Source organism: Poecilia latipinna, unplaced genomic scaffold, assembly GCF_001443285.1.
Source record: "Poecilia latipinna isolate Pla-1442-1.1 unplaced genomic scaffold, P_latipinna-1.0 Scaffold1849, whole genome shotgun sequence".
NCBI classification, from domain to species: domain Eukaryota; kingdom Metazoa; phylum Chordata; class Actinopteri; order Cyprinodontiformes; family Poeciliidae; genus Poecilia; species Poecilia latipinna.
Window position 1 is genome coordinate 58,127 of NW_015114465.1, and position 16,587 is coordinate 74,713.

General features: G+C 39.8%; 3 protein-coding genes across 7 annotated transcripts in view; 2 read left to right on the forward strand and 1 right to left on the reverse strand.

Annotated features, from left to right (window-relative positions):
* Nucleotides 1–1,431: 1,431 nt before the first annotated feature.
* On the forward strand, nt 1,432–8,009 carry naxd (NAD(P)HX dehydratase). Of its 5 annotated transcripts, XM_015014812.1 has the most exons (12): nt 1,481–1,571; nt 1,669–2,803; nt 3,902–4,384; nt 5,420–5,570; nt 5,655–5,700; nt 5,794–5,882; nt 6,294–6,402; nt 6,910–6,960; nt 7,043–7,147; nt 7,243–7,363; nt 7,454–7,577; nt 7,702–8,009. In XM_015014812.1, the coding sequence occupies exons 2-12, from the start codon at nt 2,290–2,292 to the stop codon at nt 7,850–7,852; spliced, it is 1,944 nt and encodes a 647-aa protein (XP_014870298.1). In that variant the 5' UTR covers nt 1,481–1,571; nt 1,669–2,289; the 3' UTR covers nt 7,853–8,009. The 5 variants fall into 5 exon arrangements, with proteins under 5 accessions (XP_014870300.1, XP_014870299.1, XP_014870298.1 ...); XM_015014815.1 differs by lacking the exon at nt 3,902–4,384 and having other exon boundaries at nt 1,491–1,571; nt 1,669–1,747; XM_015014811.1 differs by lacking the exon at nt 1,481–1,571 and having other exon boundaries at nt 1,655–2,803.
* A 667-nt stretch (nt 8,010–8,676) lies between these two features.
* Nucleotides 8,677–13,534, forward strand: ing1 (inhibitor of growth family, member 1). Its single transcript, XM_015014809.1, has 4 exons — nt 8,677–8,858; nt 9,902–10,075; nt 10,423–10,571; nt 11,673–13,534. Exons 2-4 carry the CDS (start codon nt 9,937–9,939, stop codon nt 12,297–12,299), a joined length of 915 nt encoding a protein of 304 aa, XP_014870295.1. The 5' UTR covers nt 8,677–8,858; nt 9,902–9,936; the 3' UTR covers nt 12,300–13,534.
* Nucleotides 13,535–13,937: 403 nt separating this feature from the next.
* ube2al (ubiquitin conjugating enzyme E2 A, like) overlaps nt 13,938–16,587 on the reverse strand; it is a 7,129-nt gene continuing 4,479 nt past the window's right edge. Inside the window, exons 2-6 of the mRNA XM_015014810.1 lie at nt 16,167–16,247; nt 16,038–16,063; nt 15,622–15,711; nt 15,453–15,541; nt 13,938–14,680 (exon numbers count right to left, since the gene is read on the reverse strand). Of these exons, the coding sequence (XP_014870296.1) occupies nt 14,552–14,680; nt 15,453–15,541; nt 15,622–15,711; nt 16,038–16,063; nt 16,167–16,247 (415 nt within the window). The 3' untranslated portion in view covers nt 13,938–14,551. The remainder of the gene's footprint in view (nt 14,681–15,452; nt 15,542–15,621; nt 15,712–16,037; nt 16,064–16,166; nt 16,248–16,587) is intronic.

Here is a 16,587-nt window from a genome sequence, read left to right on the forward strand (position 1 = left end):
TGTATATATATATATATACAAAAGGAAAAAGGAGCATGAGAAACTGGAGAAATACCAGGGCCTCAGAGAGGAACTGGAGAAGACCTGGAAGGTGAAGACCACAGTGGTGCCTGTGTTCATCGGGGCCCTCGGGGCAGTCACCCCCAAACTGGAGCAGTGGCTCAAACAGATCCCAGGAACAACATCAGACATCTCAGTCCAGAAATGTGCAGTTCTAGGCACAGCCAAGATACTGCGCAGAACCCTCAAGCTCCCAGGCCTCTGGTAGAGGACCCGAGCTCAGAGGATGAAAGAGACCACCCGTGGAGGGTGAGAAGGGAATTTTTTTTAATATGTATGCTTAACACTTCTGCCTATCATTAAATGTTCTAAGTCATGTTTGTTTATTTGGGACCCCCCCCCCCCTCTTTTTTTAGATATGTAACAGGTTCAATGAATTAATAATTTATATTAACTTAAATTCACTACATTGTTTCAAAGCAACTAAAAATCTTTCTTTAAAGAGACAAAATATAATTTTGTCAACATACTAACTTTTGATTTTTTTTATCAACACCAGAGATCAGCATGTTTTTCCACTTTGGGTATTTTTGACAACAATAACAATAAAAATAACTGCAATAGTATTAAAAAATTTAAACGCTACACGATCATTCTGATTGTATTAGTTTTTGGTCTAGTTCTGAGTGTGATGTATTTTTACCCACAAGACAAAACTCGGGGTAAAAATGACACCTCACCCGGCCATTAATGCGTCATCTTCACAGGCAGTTGCACCTTTTAATCTAAACTGACCTGACTCACGAAAATTTCCGCAATGAAGAAATATTACAAATATGAAATTAAAAGTATGTTGTGATGCTCGCACATTGTATTTGCATAATAAATAAATGTTAAAAATAACTGTTTACCAAGATTTATGACTACATATGTAAATAATAAAAATAGTAGTAGTAAGTTAAAAGATAAATTAATTCTGTATTTAGCCTACCATGTAACTCCAGTGAGTTCTAGTCAGTTTTGATGTTTCACAGGCTGCTCATGTGTGAGACATCTCTAAACAATTCTCTAATGGGCCAAATTTTCTCCACAAAGATGAAAAAGACCCATTGTCAGTCTCATCAAACACATTTCTAAAAATGGCTTGTCATTTTAATGATAATAATAATAAATTAAAAAAAAAAACAGGAACTGTTTTGTGTTTGGTTGCTCCCTGATGACGCATCACAGCCTTATCTATTAACAGAAATCATTAACAGGCACACCACTAATAAATATGTTTATTTGCCAAAAGACAAAGGGAAAGCTTCCTGAAATTTGTACTAGCTTAAATTTCTGATTATATTTTTGTGAACTACCACCCCACATTACACCGTTACCTCCAGCACAGCCACCAAAGACAGCGGTGCAACATCAAGTGTACTCCACGGCGCTTTGATACTAGAGTGTCCGAGCCGTCTCTAAACGCATCACTGCCGTTTCTTTACTGTGCTGCTATCCTGGGTCAGACCGCCTCATGATCCGGAGGTCTTGTGCGCACTTCCCAGCGTCCAAGCGCATTTTCCGTTTAGGTAAGAAGGACTGCAAACAACTCGAGGGGTCTTCTACGCGTGGGGAAGCTCCGTGGTTCAATGGCTGACGTTTTGCAAAACAATGGTTCCTCAACAGATTCAGACACAGCTCTGCTTGTGGTTGGTCACAGTTGCTCTGTCGGTTGTCGCCACGTTCGTCTGTTTTAACCAAAAAGGTAACGTGAAGGGGATTTTCTTCCGAGGTGCTATTGTATTTTAACACAGCCATGACTGTAGCATGTCCGTAGCTGCTTTTGACTGCAGCCTTTGTAACCACGGTGTTTAGGACCCCGCGGACACGTAGCAGGGGCGGAGGACCAAGCGGAGATAGGTAACATTAACCTCAGAGGACTGATCAGAGGTCGGTTTGGAAAGCTGCCCGCTAACGCTAATGGTTCCGCAAAGTCCTGCGGAAGCTGACCCGTATTCAGTTGACCCAAAAATAATTTGCTACGCACTTTTACGGCGACGAGAGCGGATAAATAGAGGCGGCTAGCAAACAACTAGTTGACCCTATCCGTCGTTTTGTTATGAAGCTAAAGTTTTGGACTACATTCTTAAGCCCTTCCGAGCTATCAAAATGGCCACTGATCAGTGTTTGGGCTAGCTGCGCCGCGCCGCTTCGATGCGGCCAGACCCGACATTCCTCGCAGTCTGCGGTGTAAACATCTCCATTCAACTCCGATTGATAGGGGTCACGCTATAAACCGGAGCAGCTATGCAGTCCAACACGACGCGGGGCTTCTTGTGGTCGGACATAGAGACCAGGACCCTGCTGAACATCTGGGGGGAGCAGGACATCCAGACGGCTCTGGATGGAAACTTCCGAAACAGCTTCGTCTACCGAGACGTATCCCGCAGGCTGGGGGCCATGGGTTTCGAGCGGACCCCGGAGCAATGCAGGGTCCGCATCAAGAGCCTCAAGAGGCAGTACCTGCTAGCAAAGGAGGGCAACCTGCGAAACAACGGGCAGTACCACAAGATCTGCAAGTTTTATGACATCATGGAGAGTATTTTGAGCAACCGGACGGTTCTGGACCCGCAGGAGCTGATGGACAGCGGGGTCGGAGGGGAGGAGACCGGAGATGGGCTGGAGGAGGATGGAGAGGATGCTCAGGATAGATACTCTGAGAGCACAGGAGAGTGTCCCTATCCTGCTGAGACTGAAGTCAAGCTGGAATACCCTGCTGTCCCCATCCCCATCCCAGTTAAAGTCACAGTTGGCAATAACAGTAAGTAAATCTCTTCATCTACCCCTCTGGGTCACGTTTTCTGCACCCATCAGGCTTTATCTGGCCTGTATCACTCTGATCAACCCGGACATTTAGTTTCATTGCACTAATGAATACAGTTTGCATCTCAATTCCCCCCCCCCCCCATATCTCAATTCAAAAACTGTAACGCTCACTGCAAAAACACAAAATATTAAATAATTTTGGTCTAGTTTCAAGCACAAATATATTTAGGACTCTTGAAATAAGACGGAATTCAAAAATACTTTATTGACCCCAAAGGGAAATTAAATAAAATCTAAGCCAACTTATAAGTAACTTCTCAGCATGATACAGGAGCTTGTTTTAAGTTGGCAATTTCTTAATGATGAAAAAATACTAGTTGCAAATGAAATAATGTGCTAGCGGAACAAGACAATTATAACTTCTAAGAGAACTCCATCTTGTTCCACTGACAGATTATTTCATTCATAACTAGTACTTTATTATCAATATCAAGACTTAAAACAAGCTAATATATCATGCTGAAAAGTTACTTGGAAGTTGGTTTTGTCTTATTTCAAGTGCACTAAGTGTACTAGAAAGTAGGCCAGCAATACTTCTTGCAGTGGATATGTTGCAAAAATACTAGCATTTTCCTGCCGTTTACTGTTGATTTGAGTTTTTGATGCTATATTTACTGAAATTCACCTGGTGCAACAAATGAAAGGGGGTCAAATGTGCATCAAATGTGCAGCAGCTTCTTTGATCAAGCTAATGAGATGAAAGTAGTAGCTTTGAATCAAATCAGATAGGAATTGCAAGATTATCCCTGTTTATGCATCAAATCACATGTCAATAACCAGCTCGTTCTCTTTTAAAGTAAAAAAATGTGGTATTGAAGAACAAGCTGTTGGTTGATGCGTTTACAAATGCAATTGCATGTAATAAATAACAAATGGAGAAAACAGATTTGTCAGTATTTGCTAATCAAGGGACAATTAGCCAATTCTAAGCCCTGGTAGACTGGCTGATGTGTCTGTTTAAAAAAAAAATAATGTTACAGTCTTAAGATATATTTATGCTTGCTCACTTAATGTTTTGAATTTCTCTTTCTAGGCACCTCTGCAAATCCGCCGAACAGTGGCAAAGTAGCTGGCAATTTGCCGGCCAGACCGCCTAAGCGGCCCAGAAAGCGGCGTTCCAACTTCCCCATGGAGAAGCTGATGGAGCAGTTCCTGGAGCAGAGCGCTCAGGCCGAGGAGAACTTCTACCGCGTGGAAGAGCAGCGCCTGCAGGCGGAGGACCGGCGCCGAGAAGCGGAGCACGCCCGAGAGCTGCACATGCTGCAGATGCTGGCGCAGGTGTTCTCCTCAGGCAGACCCTCGTCATCCTCGTCCTCTACCCCCAAGCCGTCCCCTCCGGCCCGACCTCCGGTCATCTCCAGCACTCCCCCGTCGCAGCACACCCGCGGCCCGCCGGGGCACCTCAAGCGCCCTGCGTCCCAGACGGACTCTTTCAGCCAGCCTCCGAGCACAGATCCTCAGGCTTTAGGTGTCAGGTGTGGCGGCGTGTTTGAAGAGAAACTAAAAGGCGGCGCAGGTGTGATGTAAACACTCGGCTGTGTTCGCCCTTGTTAATCCATTTTATAATAAATTTTCTCAGTGTGTTTCCTGGTTATTCACTAAACCTCAGTGCTGGTCAGAAGTTTTCATTTACTCTTTAGGGACACGAATGTCAGTAATTTGGGGCTTTTAATGGAGTTTTTTATGATGGACTCGTAATTCAAGAAACAAATTCAATGATTTTTAAACCCCAAGTTTGGATTGATTATGGATTTTCTGTAAGCCAGACACATTGGCATTTTCCAGCAGTGATATTTTCTACATTATTATTTCAAAGAACTCTAAAATAGTCATTTCAGGAATACGTGCATTTTTGGGGGGAATTTGTTACAAAAACTATCAATCAAAAGTCTTATGATACATTTATCAAGATAAATGCTCACCCCTAATGTCCACAAAGAATGTATATTTTTAGTTGCTAAGATGCTAGCACTCACAAAATAGTTTTGGGGACATCGCATCGCAGAAACCTGAAGAACAGTATTGCATTATTCAGCAGTGCTGTTACAATTACATGTTTTCCTGATGCCATGGAGCACTAGTGTAAATTACACATCACTTCAAATTTACGCATACAAATTCCAACTGTTTGTGTTGATTTGAAGTGGATTTGGAGGCCTCCTCCTCCTTAATCCATGTATTCAAATGGAACAGTACCACTGGCAGTGGTCAGTCTGTGTGGTTTCTGGGTTGTTCCCGAACGTCTAATCAGCTACTGCCTAAGAAACCCTCGGCCAAATGTCAGAGTGGGCTGTATTTGAGCCTGTGTGGATTATAGAAAATCCTAAATAAATCCAAACTTGTTCACCCATTTCTCTATTTTTTTTTTTTTTTATTTGTGCATAATTTTCGTACATTCAATCATAAGTCCACTGTTGAAAAATAGAGTAAAAATGCTCCAATTAAAGACATAAAACAGTTTTAATGCAAATGATGAATGAAATATCACACATACAACTGTTATAAATCCACTCTTAAAATCTCTTGGCTTTTTTTTCCCCCCTCCCCTCAGTGCTTGAGCGATACTACAGCTTGGGCTCTTCATCACTCGGAGGCATGGATGACGACATCGTCTCGCTAGTAAAGAGTATAGTTCCTCCACTCACCTCCAAGAAGCACAAAGGACAAGACGGCCGTATTGGGATCATCGGGGGATGCAAAGAGTAACGAAGACCACCTCCTCACTTTAACATTTTATAATAATCTACACAAAAATGTTCTAAATCTTCCCATCTTTTACTCTGTAGTTACACTGGAGCTCCATACTTTGCTGCTATCTCTGCACTGAAAGTGGTAAGCTGCAAATCTAATAACCAATGTTGCACATTCATAGTGAATTTGAGGTAGCTACTTATTTTTTTTGTTTTGTTTTGTGTTTTTCTTGAGGGGGGTGACCTGTCGCATGTGTTCTGCACCAAAGATGCTGCTACGGTGATAAAATCCTACAGCCCTGAGCTCATAGTGCACCCTGTTCTGTAAGCACATCGGCTGATCGCTGCATTCACAAAGAACAGCTAACATGTGATTAAAGCTACCATGCATTACCAGAGCAACATTGTTATAATGTGACAGGAATCTTATATTAAGGTTGGAGGAGAAATAAGTAATCAGATTTATCGGGATGAAAGGATCATTGAAATAGTCGTCAACTAATTTTGTAATCGATTAATCGTTGACTATGAAAACAGCAGTAATTAATCCAAAACTGTTCAAAAAATACATGCGAGGGAAAAATCAACCAAAATTGTTGTAATTTATTTATATATTTATTTATTTTAAGGAGTGTTATTTTCACATGGCCTTCATTTTATCTTTGGCATGCATGTCTTTGGGATTCTATATGTCTGTGTTAAACAACATTTCTCTCTTGTTCTGTGCGTGTTAAGGGACAGTCCCAATGCTGTGGAGGAAATAGAAAAGTGGCTCCCGAGACTCCATGGGCTTGTTGTGGGACCAGGTCTGGGCAGAGAAGACTTCTTACTGAAAACAGCCAAGGCATGTGGAATATATTCACTCACATAAACATTCAACCTCGGCATTGAAATCTACCCTGAGCGGTCGAATGACTGCCGTGATGTCACACTATGGGCTGACAACACTCAGACGATATTTCTGTAAACAACATTCATCTGTTAAATTTATTCATCTAGCGTTTTCAGGGATCGATATCTGCTTGACGGGTTAAACTAGGCTGTTTAATAAACCCAATATCAGAGCAACAAAGAACTCAAAATGTGATTATGGAGGTCAGCTCAGCACACAGATGCTAACGATTTTAATCCCGCTGCAATAAACACCTCAACCATCAGCTGGTCTGCATTGTCTTATAATATTCTCTATAGTTTTCCCTCAGAATGCTTTTAGTCTTTGGTTTCTCTGTGTTTTTTGTTTTTTTTGACTCTTTATTTTTCAAACAAAATAAATTTACTTTAATTTTACTGTCTTACAGTAAAAATCATTAAATCTCTACAAAGACCTGCTGTGCCTTGTTCTTTCTTCCAGGAAGTGATTGAGAGGTCTAAAGCCAGGGATATTCCTATAGTCATTGATGCAGTAAGTCTGGATAAAAAAAAAAAAAATCAAGTTCCAGCAGTTGTGGACTTTAAGAACTCATTCGGGCTTTGCTTTCCAACAGGACGGACTGTGGCTCGTCACACACCAGCCAGCGGTCATTCAAGGCTACCAGAAGGGCATCCTAACTCCTAACTTCATGGAGTTCACCAGACTGTTTGAGGCACTTGTGAGTTTTATTTGAATAAAATGTTCACGGTCGGTTTGCTCGCGCGAGTTCTTCGCCGGTTGATTTTCGCCCGTGTTTCCGTCATGCTTTTCCAGCACCACGAGCCCATGAACAGCAGCGACCACCAGCGCAGCGTCATGCAGCTCAGCGCAGCTATGGGCAACCTGACCTTGGTGCTAAAGGGGGAGCAGGATCTCATCTCAGACGGCAGTAAAGGTTCGTATCCAAACGTCCGCCGTCATCCCAGACTCGGCATTTCTTTATTGTGAAAGCTTGTAACCTCTTGTTATGGGCCGTTGTTTTCAGTCTACTCGTGCAGTGTTGAGGGCAGTGGGAGAAGATGTGGAGGACAAGGAGATCTCCTGTGTGGATCGATGGGAGTCATGGCGCACTGGGCTCATGCTGCTTCAACAGCAGGACTGATCAGAGGGTGAAGAACTGCTACGTTACTGCTGGTTATTTATTGGAAAGAATCACAGAAATAATGCCAAAAAAATGCTGAGCTGATCCTCCATACCCTTCTGCTTCTTCTTCTTCTTCTTCTTCTCTCTCAGTATGAACCCATCGGTGGTCGCAGCGTTTGGCGCCTGCTCGCTGACCAGACAGTGCAACAATCAGGCGTTCCAGCGGCACGGCAGGTCCACCACCACCTCAGACATGATCCAGGAGATCGGTCCGGCCTTCAGGAAGCTGTTTGAAAGCTGAAACAATCAAACAACCAGGAAATATCACAAATACTTAGTCTTAAAATTAGCTTTCTTCAGCTATGCTTTAAGGGAGTGGGTGGGAGTTTGGTGGAGGAATATACTGTACATGATCACATTGTTTTAAATGTTTTGAATAAACCAGAAGTAAAATTCGACAAGCGCCTGATTTTGTTCTTGAAGCTGTGTATTTTTTTTCTTCCCACACCAAATATTAAGCCAAATTATTTGGTTTACACAGAAGCCTGAGTTAGCTTCATCAAATCAGCAAAATGTACATTTTTGTATGTGTTTTATTTATATATTTTTAATAATAGAAAATTTAGCTATGTATATTTGTTAAAAGTTATGCTTTCAGTGTCAGAGTAAGTTTTTGCAGTAGATATAAAGTTTAATTACAATTGAATAATTTTGTTAAGCAAAAAAGATCAAGTTTAGGGTTGTTAAAGTACAATTACAAAAATAAGAACATTTGAACTTCATAGGGACTCACAGCTTGTGGCACCGCCTGTACTCCTACAAAAACCCATAAATTCATCTTTACTTGTTGCAACTTAGTCTCACATTGATGTCACTGAGAGAAATTTTCTAATGAAATGGAAAAAACTAATCTTGAAATGGTATCAACCTGGTCCATAAAGGAGGTTCTTTACACTGCAACACAAAGCCTAATGTGATTCTGCAAAGGAGTGAGATCCACTTATACAAGTCAAAAGATTATGAAATGGTGTACTACCCAATGTATTGCATCGAAGGGACGGCGCTGCTGTCGTAATTTTAGGGTCTTTATTAATCCACAGACTGCAGCAGTCACAGTCTCCTCCCGTTCTGGGTACAGGAAGGGTTGCGCATGCGCACATCTGAAACTATTTGGGTTCGTTGTTGGTTTTTGAGGAGAGACGCTCCTCTAACTCTCCTCAGCTCTGTAGTTGCACATAACCTGGTGTTAGTAACACGGTACCATCAAGGAGACGAGGCTACCAGCGGAAAACCAAACATATCCAGAGGTAAAGTTTTCTAAGCCGTGTTTATAAGGGAGATAAGACTGAGCTGCGTGGTTTTTGTCCGTGTTTGTGCCACGCTTCGTTTAGTAACGGTTTAAGCTAGCAGGCTAACTTAGCTAACAGTTACACACACAAAAAGAGTGGCTACACAAATATTCATTTACTGGGATTGTTTATGCAACATGGGATAAAACATTATATAAATCCATCCATATTTAAGTTGCTATGCAGCTTAATACAGTGTAGGTTTTGCTGAACGTTGCGGTCTGTGATTATAATTACATGAGCTACAGCGCTTTAAGCTAGCCTTTTAAAGCTTTCTATCGATTTAAATCAAAATTATTTTGATGCCATGCTGAGTTAAAACAAGATTTCATCTCACTAAGAGAGCGAAGGAGCTTTAACGTTACTTTACATTGAATAGGCGATGGGAGATCATATTATCGATTACCATTTTGTACCTAAAATATATTCATTTCATGTCTGTTTCTGGTTCGAAGTGAAACAACGTAAGAGTATATTTTTACGTATATTTTACTTAATTCACACAAATTTATTATTCCTAAATACATCTGAAGGCGGATCTTTTGTTCGTAATTCTGAATGATCTAATATTCCATTGATTAATTGTTAGATTATTGGCAGATTAGGGATAATTCCAGTCATGAGTGCAACGCTAAAAAAAAAAATATATTTGTCTATTATGCCATTTAAAACTGTATTATGACATCTCCATGTAACATATAGTCGTGAAATGTTCATATGATTTTGTCTTGCTTAAATTTTATTCATTAAGATATTAATACCTAAACAGTTTGATTTGTTTAAAAGGGGGAAAAGTAAAACTGGTATGGTTGGTTTTATAAGGTCTGTACATTAACAGATCAACGAAGTGTGAGATTCTTGAAGCATTTATTCAGGGGCAAATAAAAACGGAGTCCAAGCTTCTCTTTGCCATAATGACGTTGCACACGGTGATGTTGCGCCAACGCTAAACATTTGCAGTGAAGAAGAAGAGCATGCTAATAATGATTTTGTGTTTGCAGGTGTACAGGAGTCTTTGGGGTGAGAAGGAATCACGATGTTGAACCCGAGCAACGGCGACCCAGGCCACGTTGTGGTGAATTATGTCGAGGAGTACCTGGACCTGGTGGAGTCTCTGCCTTTCGACTTGCAGAGGAGCGTGTCCCTCATGAGGGAAATAGATGCAAAGTATCAAGGTGAAGAGCCTCAACGAAATGAATTATTCAGGCTTGTTTTTGCATATTTATTTGTGAGCTGTCTACAAAAGACATCGTAACAAACATTCTAAAAATATACTTTACTAAAAGTGTAAAGTATATTAAGTAATTTATCAAACTGACGCAAAAAGATTTGTTTAGGCTTTATGTCACAGTAACATTTTAGCATGAACCGAGTAAATCTACATGAAAGTACAAGCACGTATCTAAAATGTTGCCCCCTCATCAATGCCCCGCTATGATAATTAACATGCAGGAAGTATGTTGGTTTTGCGTGATTTCATTTTCTTATCTGTTCTTTTTTCTTTTTTTTTTTCCCCCCCTAGATGCGCTCAAGGAGCTTGATGATGCGTACGAACGCTACCGCCGAGAATTGGACTCTCTTCAGAGGCGCAAGCTGCAGTTATCCATCCAGAGGGCGCTGATCCGCAGTCAGGAGCTTGGAGACGAAAAGATCCAGATTGCTGGTCAAATGGTATGTTTAAAGAAGAGCTTCAGTTGTTGGGAGGTGGCCGCTCAGTGGAAAATTCCCAAACCTGACGGTGTTCAGCTGATAAAGACAGAGCAGCGCCTGCATGTCAGTGTGGTGCTAATCTGCTTCAAGTGCATGTTGATGTCGCTTTTATAATCTGGAAACTATGAAGAAAGAGGAGAGCTCTGGAACTCCATTCTTCATCCTGACTCAAAAGAGAATTTCTAATAGCTCGCCAAAACAACCAGTTTTTACAAATTAAATGTCAATAAAAATGAGGCTACATTAATGTCACCTTTTACAGAATTTCTGCAGATACATGTAAAGTTATAAATATAAACATTGTAAGAGTTAAGTTTTTCTTTAAACATGCTTGCAAAATTTAGAGTACTGAGATTTTATGTTCCTCAGAGCATAAATAATGCACACACACGCAGTAGGGAGAAAAAAATTAGGTGACTTATTTTAAGCATGTACATTTAATTATTAACTAGATATAAGAAATTAAATTCCTTCTACTGAAAAGTTTGAAATATTAAAGTCGGAGTTAATTTGAAGTTTGTACAATTATCTAAGTTGCTTTTATCATTTTCCATGAGTGGATAAGTATCAAAAGATACGGTAATCTATGGGAAAATGTTTGGGTTTTCAGTAATTTATTCCTTATTCTGTTGTGTAAAAGATTTAAACTTATACAGATTTAAGAGCTTTGTACATTCATATGTATATATAGATATGGTTTGTTTGCCTTATGTTTAGATTTTCGTCCTTAATTCTATGCTTTTGGATATAATCACATTTAATTTGCAGAGGGCGATACCTCAGGAGCATTTCACTGCTTTTTTTTTTTGGCATCCAGACTTTCATAGATCAGAGATTTAGTCTGAACCTGTGGTTCTAAAACCTGGATCTGTTTAGAAACCAATAAAGCACTAGACGACCTAAGTTTTGAAAATCTACAAACAAAATAAAGATTTTTAAAAACACGTACATCCATATGTGGTGTGGGATGATTCAATCTACATTTGATCAATTTAATTATTTCATACAACTTAAAGATTTGCATTCTTCATTTAAACATTTTTAACATGCTCATCGTTTCAGGTGGAGTTGGTGGAGAACCGAACCCGACAAATGGAGTGGCATTCTGAGCTTCTCCTCTCCTCCCAAGAAGTGCAAGAGAGTCACATCACTCTGACGACGCCTATGACGACCGCTTCTGTGTCCCTGATGTCGGCCTCTTCGGCGACGGTCACTCCGGGCAAATCCGGCCACCACGACAAGAAACGAGACGAAGTCACCCCGGGTTCGGTGGGTGGAGACAAAGCGGGAGGGAAGCGCTCGAGGCGTCAGAAGAACGGAGAAAACCGCGAGTGCTACGGGGGTCTGGACCAGTCAGAGGAAGTGGGCGCGTCTCGGGAAAAGAGGCCCAAAACGTCTTCCAAGAAGAAGAAACGATCTAAAGGGAAGTCGGAGAGAGAAGTGTCGCCTCCTGACCTGCCCATAGACCCAGACGAGCCGACGTACTGCTTGTGCGAGCAGGTTTCCTACGGAGAGATGATTGGTTGCGACAATGACGAATGTCCAATAGAGTGGTTTCATTTCTCCTGCGTCGGGCTCCATCACAAGCCCAAAGGCAAGTGGTACTGTCCCAAGTGTCGGGGAGAGAACGAAAAGACCATGGACAAAGCCCTGGAGAGGGCCAAAAAGGAGAGAGCTTATAACAGGTAGCTCGCTTCGCTTGGCCCAGTGAACTCTGAATAAAAGCTACAGTTTTATGTCTTTGTTTTCATTTAACACTTATGAAGTATTGTACCAATGAAAAGGGTCATTTAAAAAGTTAATTTTGTAGCCGCTGCAGAGCTGAGGAACAAGATGCACCTCCGACTGGCTAGCATTTGTAAAAACATTAATAGTAAGAAAAGAACAGGTCCGTGTGCATGTTTTAAGATCTGCTCTACACTCTCATCGCTTTTTGTTCCCATCATACATGAAACCCAAGTTCAAGCATATCTGCTCATTTAAGAAATAAAACATTTCTAAATAACTTATGGTGTCTGATATAACGGCTGTCTAAGAGAGTTTGGTTTGTAGCTCAGCCAGCTGTGAATTGTAGTTTATTAAAGTTAACGTGTTTGTGTATGTATGTGTCTATGTATCCTTTGTTTAACCAAGTATGTTTCTTTGAGATTAAAAATCTCTTTCAAGTGAGACCAGTAAATGACTGGGAGCAACATAGTGATGATTATGAATCCAAGCTACAAAACTACAGATATCAAAATTCAATATGAATAATAAAAGGAAGAAAAAAAACAAAGAGGAAACAGCCATAAAGTAAGAGATACGACTAGAATACAGTGTTATATTAGTCAAAGCATTTATCATTCAGTCATGGCTGATGGCTAAATTAATCACCAAGGCCCTTCCAGTCTTTCACAGCTTGTAAAAACAGGAACTTAAATGTTCGGGATGTTATTTTGAAAGAACTATTATAATGGTTGAGTGAGGGTACAGTTTTTTGCCAGAAAAATAAACAAATTGATAAGTGCAGCATGCTTTTAGAATCAGTCTATACTTGGTTGGACCCATTTTGGTGTAATCACAGCTGGTCTTTTGTGTTATATCTGCACCACTTTTGCACAACTAGAGACTGAAACTTTTCTTTTTTTTTCTAAAGTAGCTCAAGCTCAATTTTTTTGTATGGATGGCATATGTAATCAGTTTAGGATTGTGGATTTAAGTCTAGACTTTGACTGGGCCATTCAGACATGAATGTTCTTTAATCTATCTGAACCATTGGAGCTCTGGTTAAGAATTACCTTTATTCTGCCCTAGCTTTATAGCGTTCACCTGTTTTTAGCTGAATCCATCAACCTTTACCACCTTCCTTCACCATCAGGATAGTGTATGCAGTGATGTGCAGTATTTGTGTTTTGCATGTAGGTCAATAAATCATTTTTGTCTTATGACCGATTTGCCTTTACCCGTTTGTTGCACCTCCCTCATTTGCTCGTGAAAAATGTTAAATGGTACTTTATACAGCTTAATGCAATGATCACATTTAATGTAAAACTATACATTTCACTGGGTAGTGTGCAGTTTGGACAGCTTATGATGAATTTAAAGAGTCACTGCAAACACATAACTATAATTGTGAAAAGACTGCAAAAGCTGGGCAAAACAATATTTCACATGTAAAGAAAGGTTAGCATGAATGCTAAATATATGGCCTAGTTATTAAAGGCAGAACAGGAATCTGAAAATTTCAATACTTCTCAATTATGTTCTACCTCTACTTAAAATTAATTACAAAAACCATCTCCTAGAATAATGGCATTATGAGTAAGGGGAAAAAAACAGTAAAACATTCCCTGTTAAGGATGACTTTGTTTATTTACAAGAACTGGAAAAAGTGACATGAGGGACAACCAGTGCAAAATCTGTACATAATTTCAGTTGCAGGTTTCTTTATATACACGAGGACGCAACAGGATTGTGAATACACTATGTCATGCATGTAACAGTTCACAACACAGCAAAGAACATGGTGTAGAGATGTTTGGTTTAGCTGTAGCAGGTGATGCTCATTATTCCACTGCATTGTGAAAACTGACTAAATCAATCAGGTGCACAACAGAAGAACCCATGACCTAAATGATGCACCCTTGTAGACTTTTACCATAACAAGTCATGGGAAGTTATTAAAGCAAGTAAGAACACACCAGATTTTTTTTTTTCTTGTTTAGCTTAATGGCCCGTTTCCCTTGGTTGACTAGAAAAGGAGGGAACCAAATAAAAAGAAACTCTTGCTGGGCCGAAAGAAAAAGAAAACACTTGTTGGGGAAGTTGAGGGTAAAGTGCATAAAAGCGTAAAAGTAAAAGTAAAAGATGGGAGCAAAAAGGTTTAAAAATTCAGTTACTCCACTACAACTTGCAGCACACACAGCTTAACAATGGAGCAAGCAGCTGTTGGGATTGCCAGGTCAACTGTCCCTCCAGCTTTGTTCAACAATAGCCGACACGCGCTTCTCGTACTCCCGCTTGTTCTCCTGGTACAGCTGGGCTGCTTGGCTGTTGGCAGGACTGTTGGGGTTTGGTTCGTCAAGCAGAGACTGAAGGGTCAGAAACAATAACATGCTACAAATTTCTTTTTTATGCAACTGTTCATTTAAGAACTCACATTTTTATGTTTCCAGTAATATTTAATGCAAGCAACAGTTTATTTTGGGAATAAAGCAAGCATAAAGAAAGTGACTTTTGGGCAAAAAAATAAAAAAAATAAACAGAAACTGAATGTCACATTCACAGCTTTCAAGTTAGCGAGTTTCTGCAAGTTTCAGTCTGGATTGCAGTAACTGTTGGCTAATATATTCAAACTGTCATGAGTTTTAAAATGGTGTGAACTTTTTTTATTATCATCAATTTTTTCAATATACAGTAAGCTTCCAAACAGCTATTGAGAACAAGATTCGAGGTTTACTCTTTCCTATGATGAAGTAACAGGTAGCTTATTTTTCTTTTTTTAATTGCTTTAACATACAATAAGCCAGTTCAGAAACAGAGTTAGTTTGAAGGTTTTCAGAGATGGTCAATCATCCTCAAAACAAGGCAAAATGTTGATGGTAGAACCAAGTATCGAGCATCATGTCAATTCAAGATTCAACTAAAAAAAGAATAAAGACAAGCTGGTTTTCCTCCGGAACGTTCAGAAATGTTGCCTTAAGAGCAACCAGATTATAGTTGTTGACATTTTTTGTAAACTGTTTTGCCATTTTAAAACAGTTTACACACTCGGGTTGTAGTCTGGTTGTTTGTCCTTTCTTTGAACAGTCAGGGTAAGAAGATTAAATCTAAGTCTGTGTTTGTTATGCTGACATTTCTTACCTGAATGGAAGTAAGTATAGAGGACACATCGTAAGTAGGACTCCATCGGTTTTGTAGAATGTCTAAACATATACTTCCATCTGCGTAGACTGTGGACAAAAACACATTGAGAAACGGCCCACAACAATCACTAATGAAGTAATGTGACCACAGGTTACAATCCTCCTACCGTTTGGATGAAACATCTTTGAGACAAATCGTACTGTGGGTGGTTTGTTGGGATATTCTTCTGTGAATTCTACAATTAGTTTAAATGTACCTGAGGAGGGTGGGGCGGAACGGAAAATATAAAGGATGAAGGAAACAGAACAACAAGCCGTGACCCGACATATTAATTAGAAAGAATACAAGTTACAAATGACAATAACCTACTAGAGGTAGAAAAGAACAAATAAAACTAAGAATAACATGGTTTTATTGAAATGCCTTTTAAGTTAAAAACAATATTTAACCATCGCTTTTCAAACGATCAATCTACATCTGTGAAAAATGAAAGACAAAATTTGTGTCAGGAACTGCATTTCAAGTTTGCACCCATTAAACCTTGAAATTCATTCCAGACAGCAAATAAAACCAGATATTTACCATCCTCAAAGGGAGTTCCCTCAGGGCTGTAAAAATAAAACAAATACACATTTTTTTTTTCATTTAAAAAAACAAAACAAAAAACATTTTATACTGAAATGTTCTGGCTAAGTACATTTACATTCTTACCCAAAGATGACTGCATTCCACACCATAATGTTGTTTTCAGAAGGGGCACCACTGACACCAGCTGGAGGATCTTCTTGTAGACTTTCAATCAAAAAAAGGAAATATATGGTTGGACTAAAGTTCTTAAGGCAAACATCAAGAATCAAGATTTGTCTAGTCATGCAGTAAAACTGTATTAACAACATGCCTTACTTGCTGTTTAAATCATATTTAATCCAAATCTATATATTATCTCTGTAAAATAAGAATGCACCTTTTCATTTCAACAAATGAAAATATAAATTCATGGCAACTATGGCTGAATCAGTTCCCCAATTATAGCTCAAGTAATTTACCTACTTGACAAATGTGGAAAATTACAAAAGATCGTCACCTTTACTGAACTGCTATTACCATTCCAATTAGCAAGACTCCTTCCATC

Coding starts and splice junctions, on each gene's coding strand:
- ing1 (XM_015014809.1), top strand. CDS start 9,937: ATGTTGAACCCGAGCAACGGCGACCCAGGCCACGTTGTGGTGAATTAT. Junction 10,076..10,422: donor AATAGATGCAAAGTATCAAG/GTGAAGAGCCTC, acceptor TTCCCCCCCTAG/ATGCGCTCAAGGAGCTTGAT. Junction 10,572..11,672: donor TCCAGATTGCTGGTCAAATG/GTATGTTTAAAG, acceptor TCATCGTTTCAG/GTGGAGTTGGTGGAGAACCG.
- naxd (XM_015014812.1), top strand. CDS start 2,290: ATGCAGTCCAACACGACGCGGGGCTTCTTGTGGTCGGACATAGAGACC. Junction 6,961..7,042: donor TTCCTATAGTCATTGATGCA/GTAAGTCTGGAT, acceptor GCTTTCCAACAG/GACGGACTGTGGCTCGTCAC. Junction 7,364..7,453: donor CATCTCAGACGGCAGTAAAG/GTTCGTATCCAA, acceptor CGTTGTTTTCAG/TCTACTCGTGCAGTGTTGAG.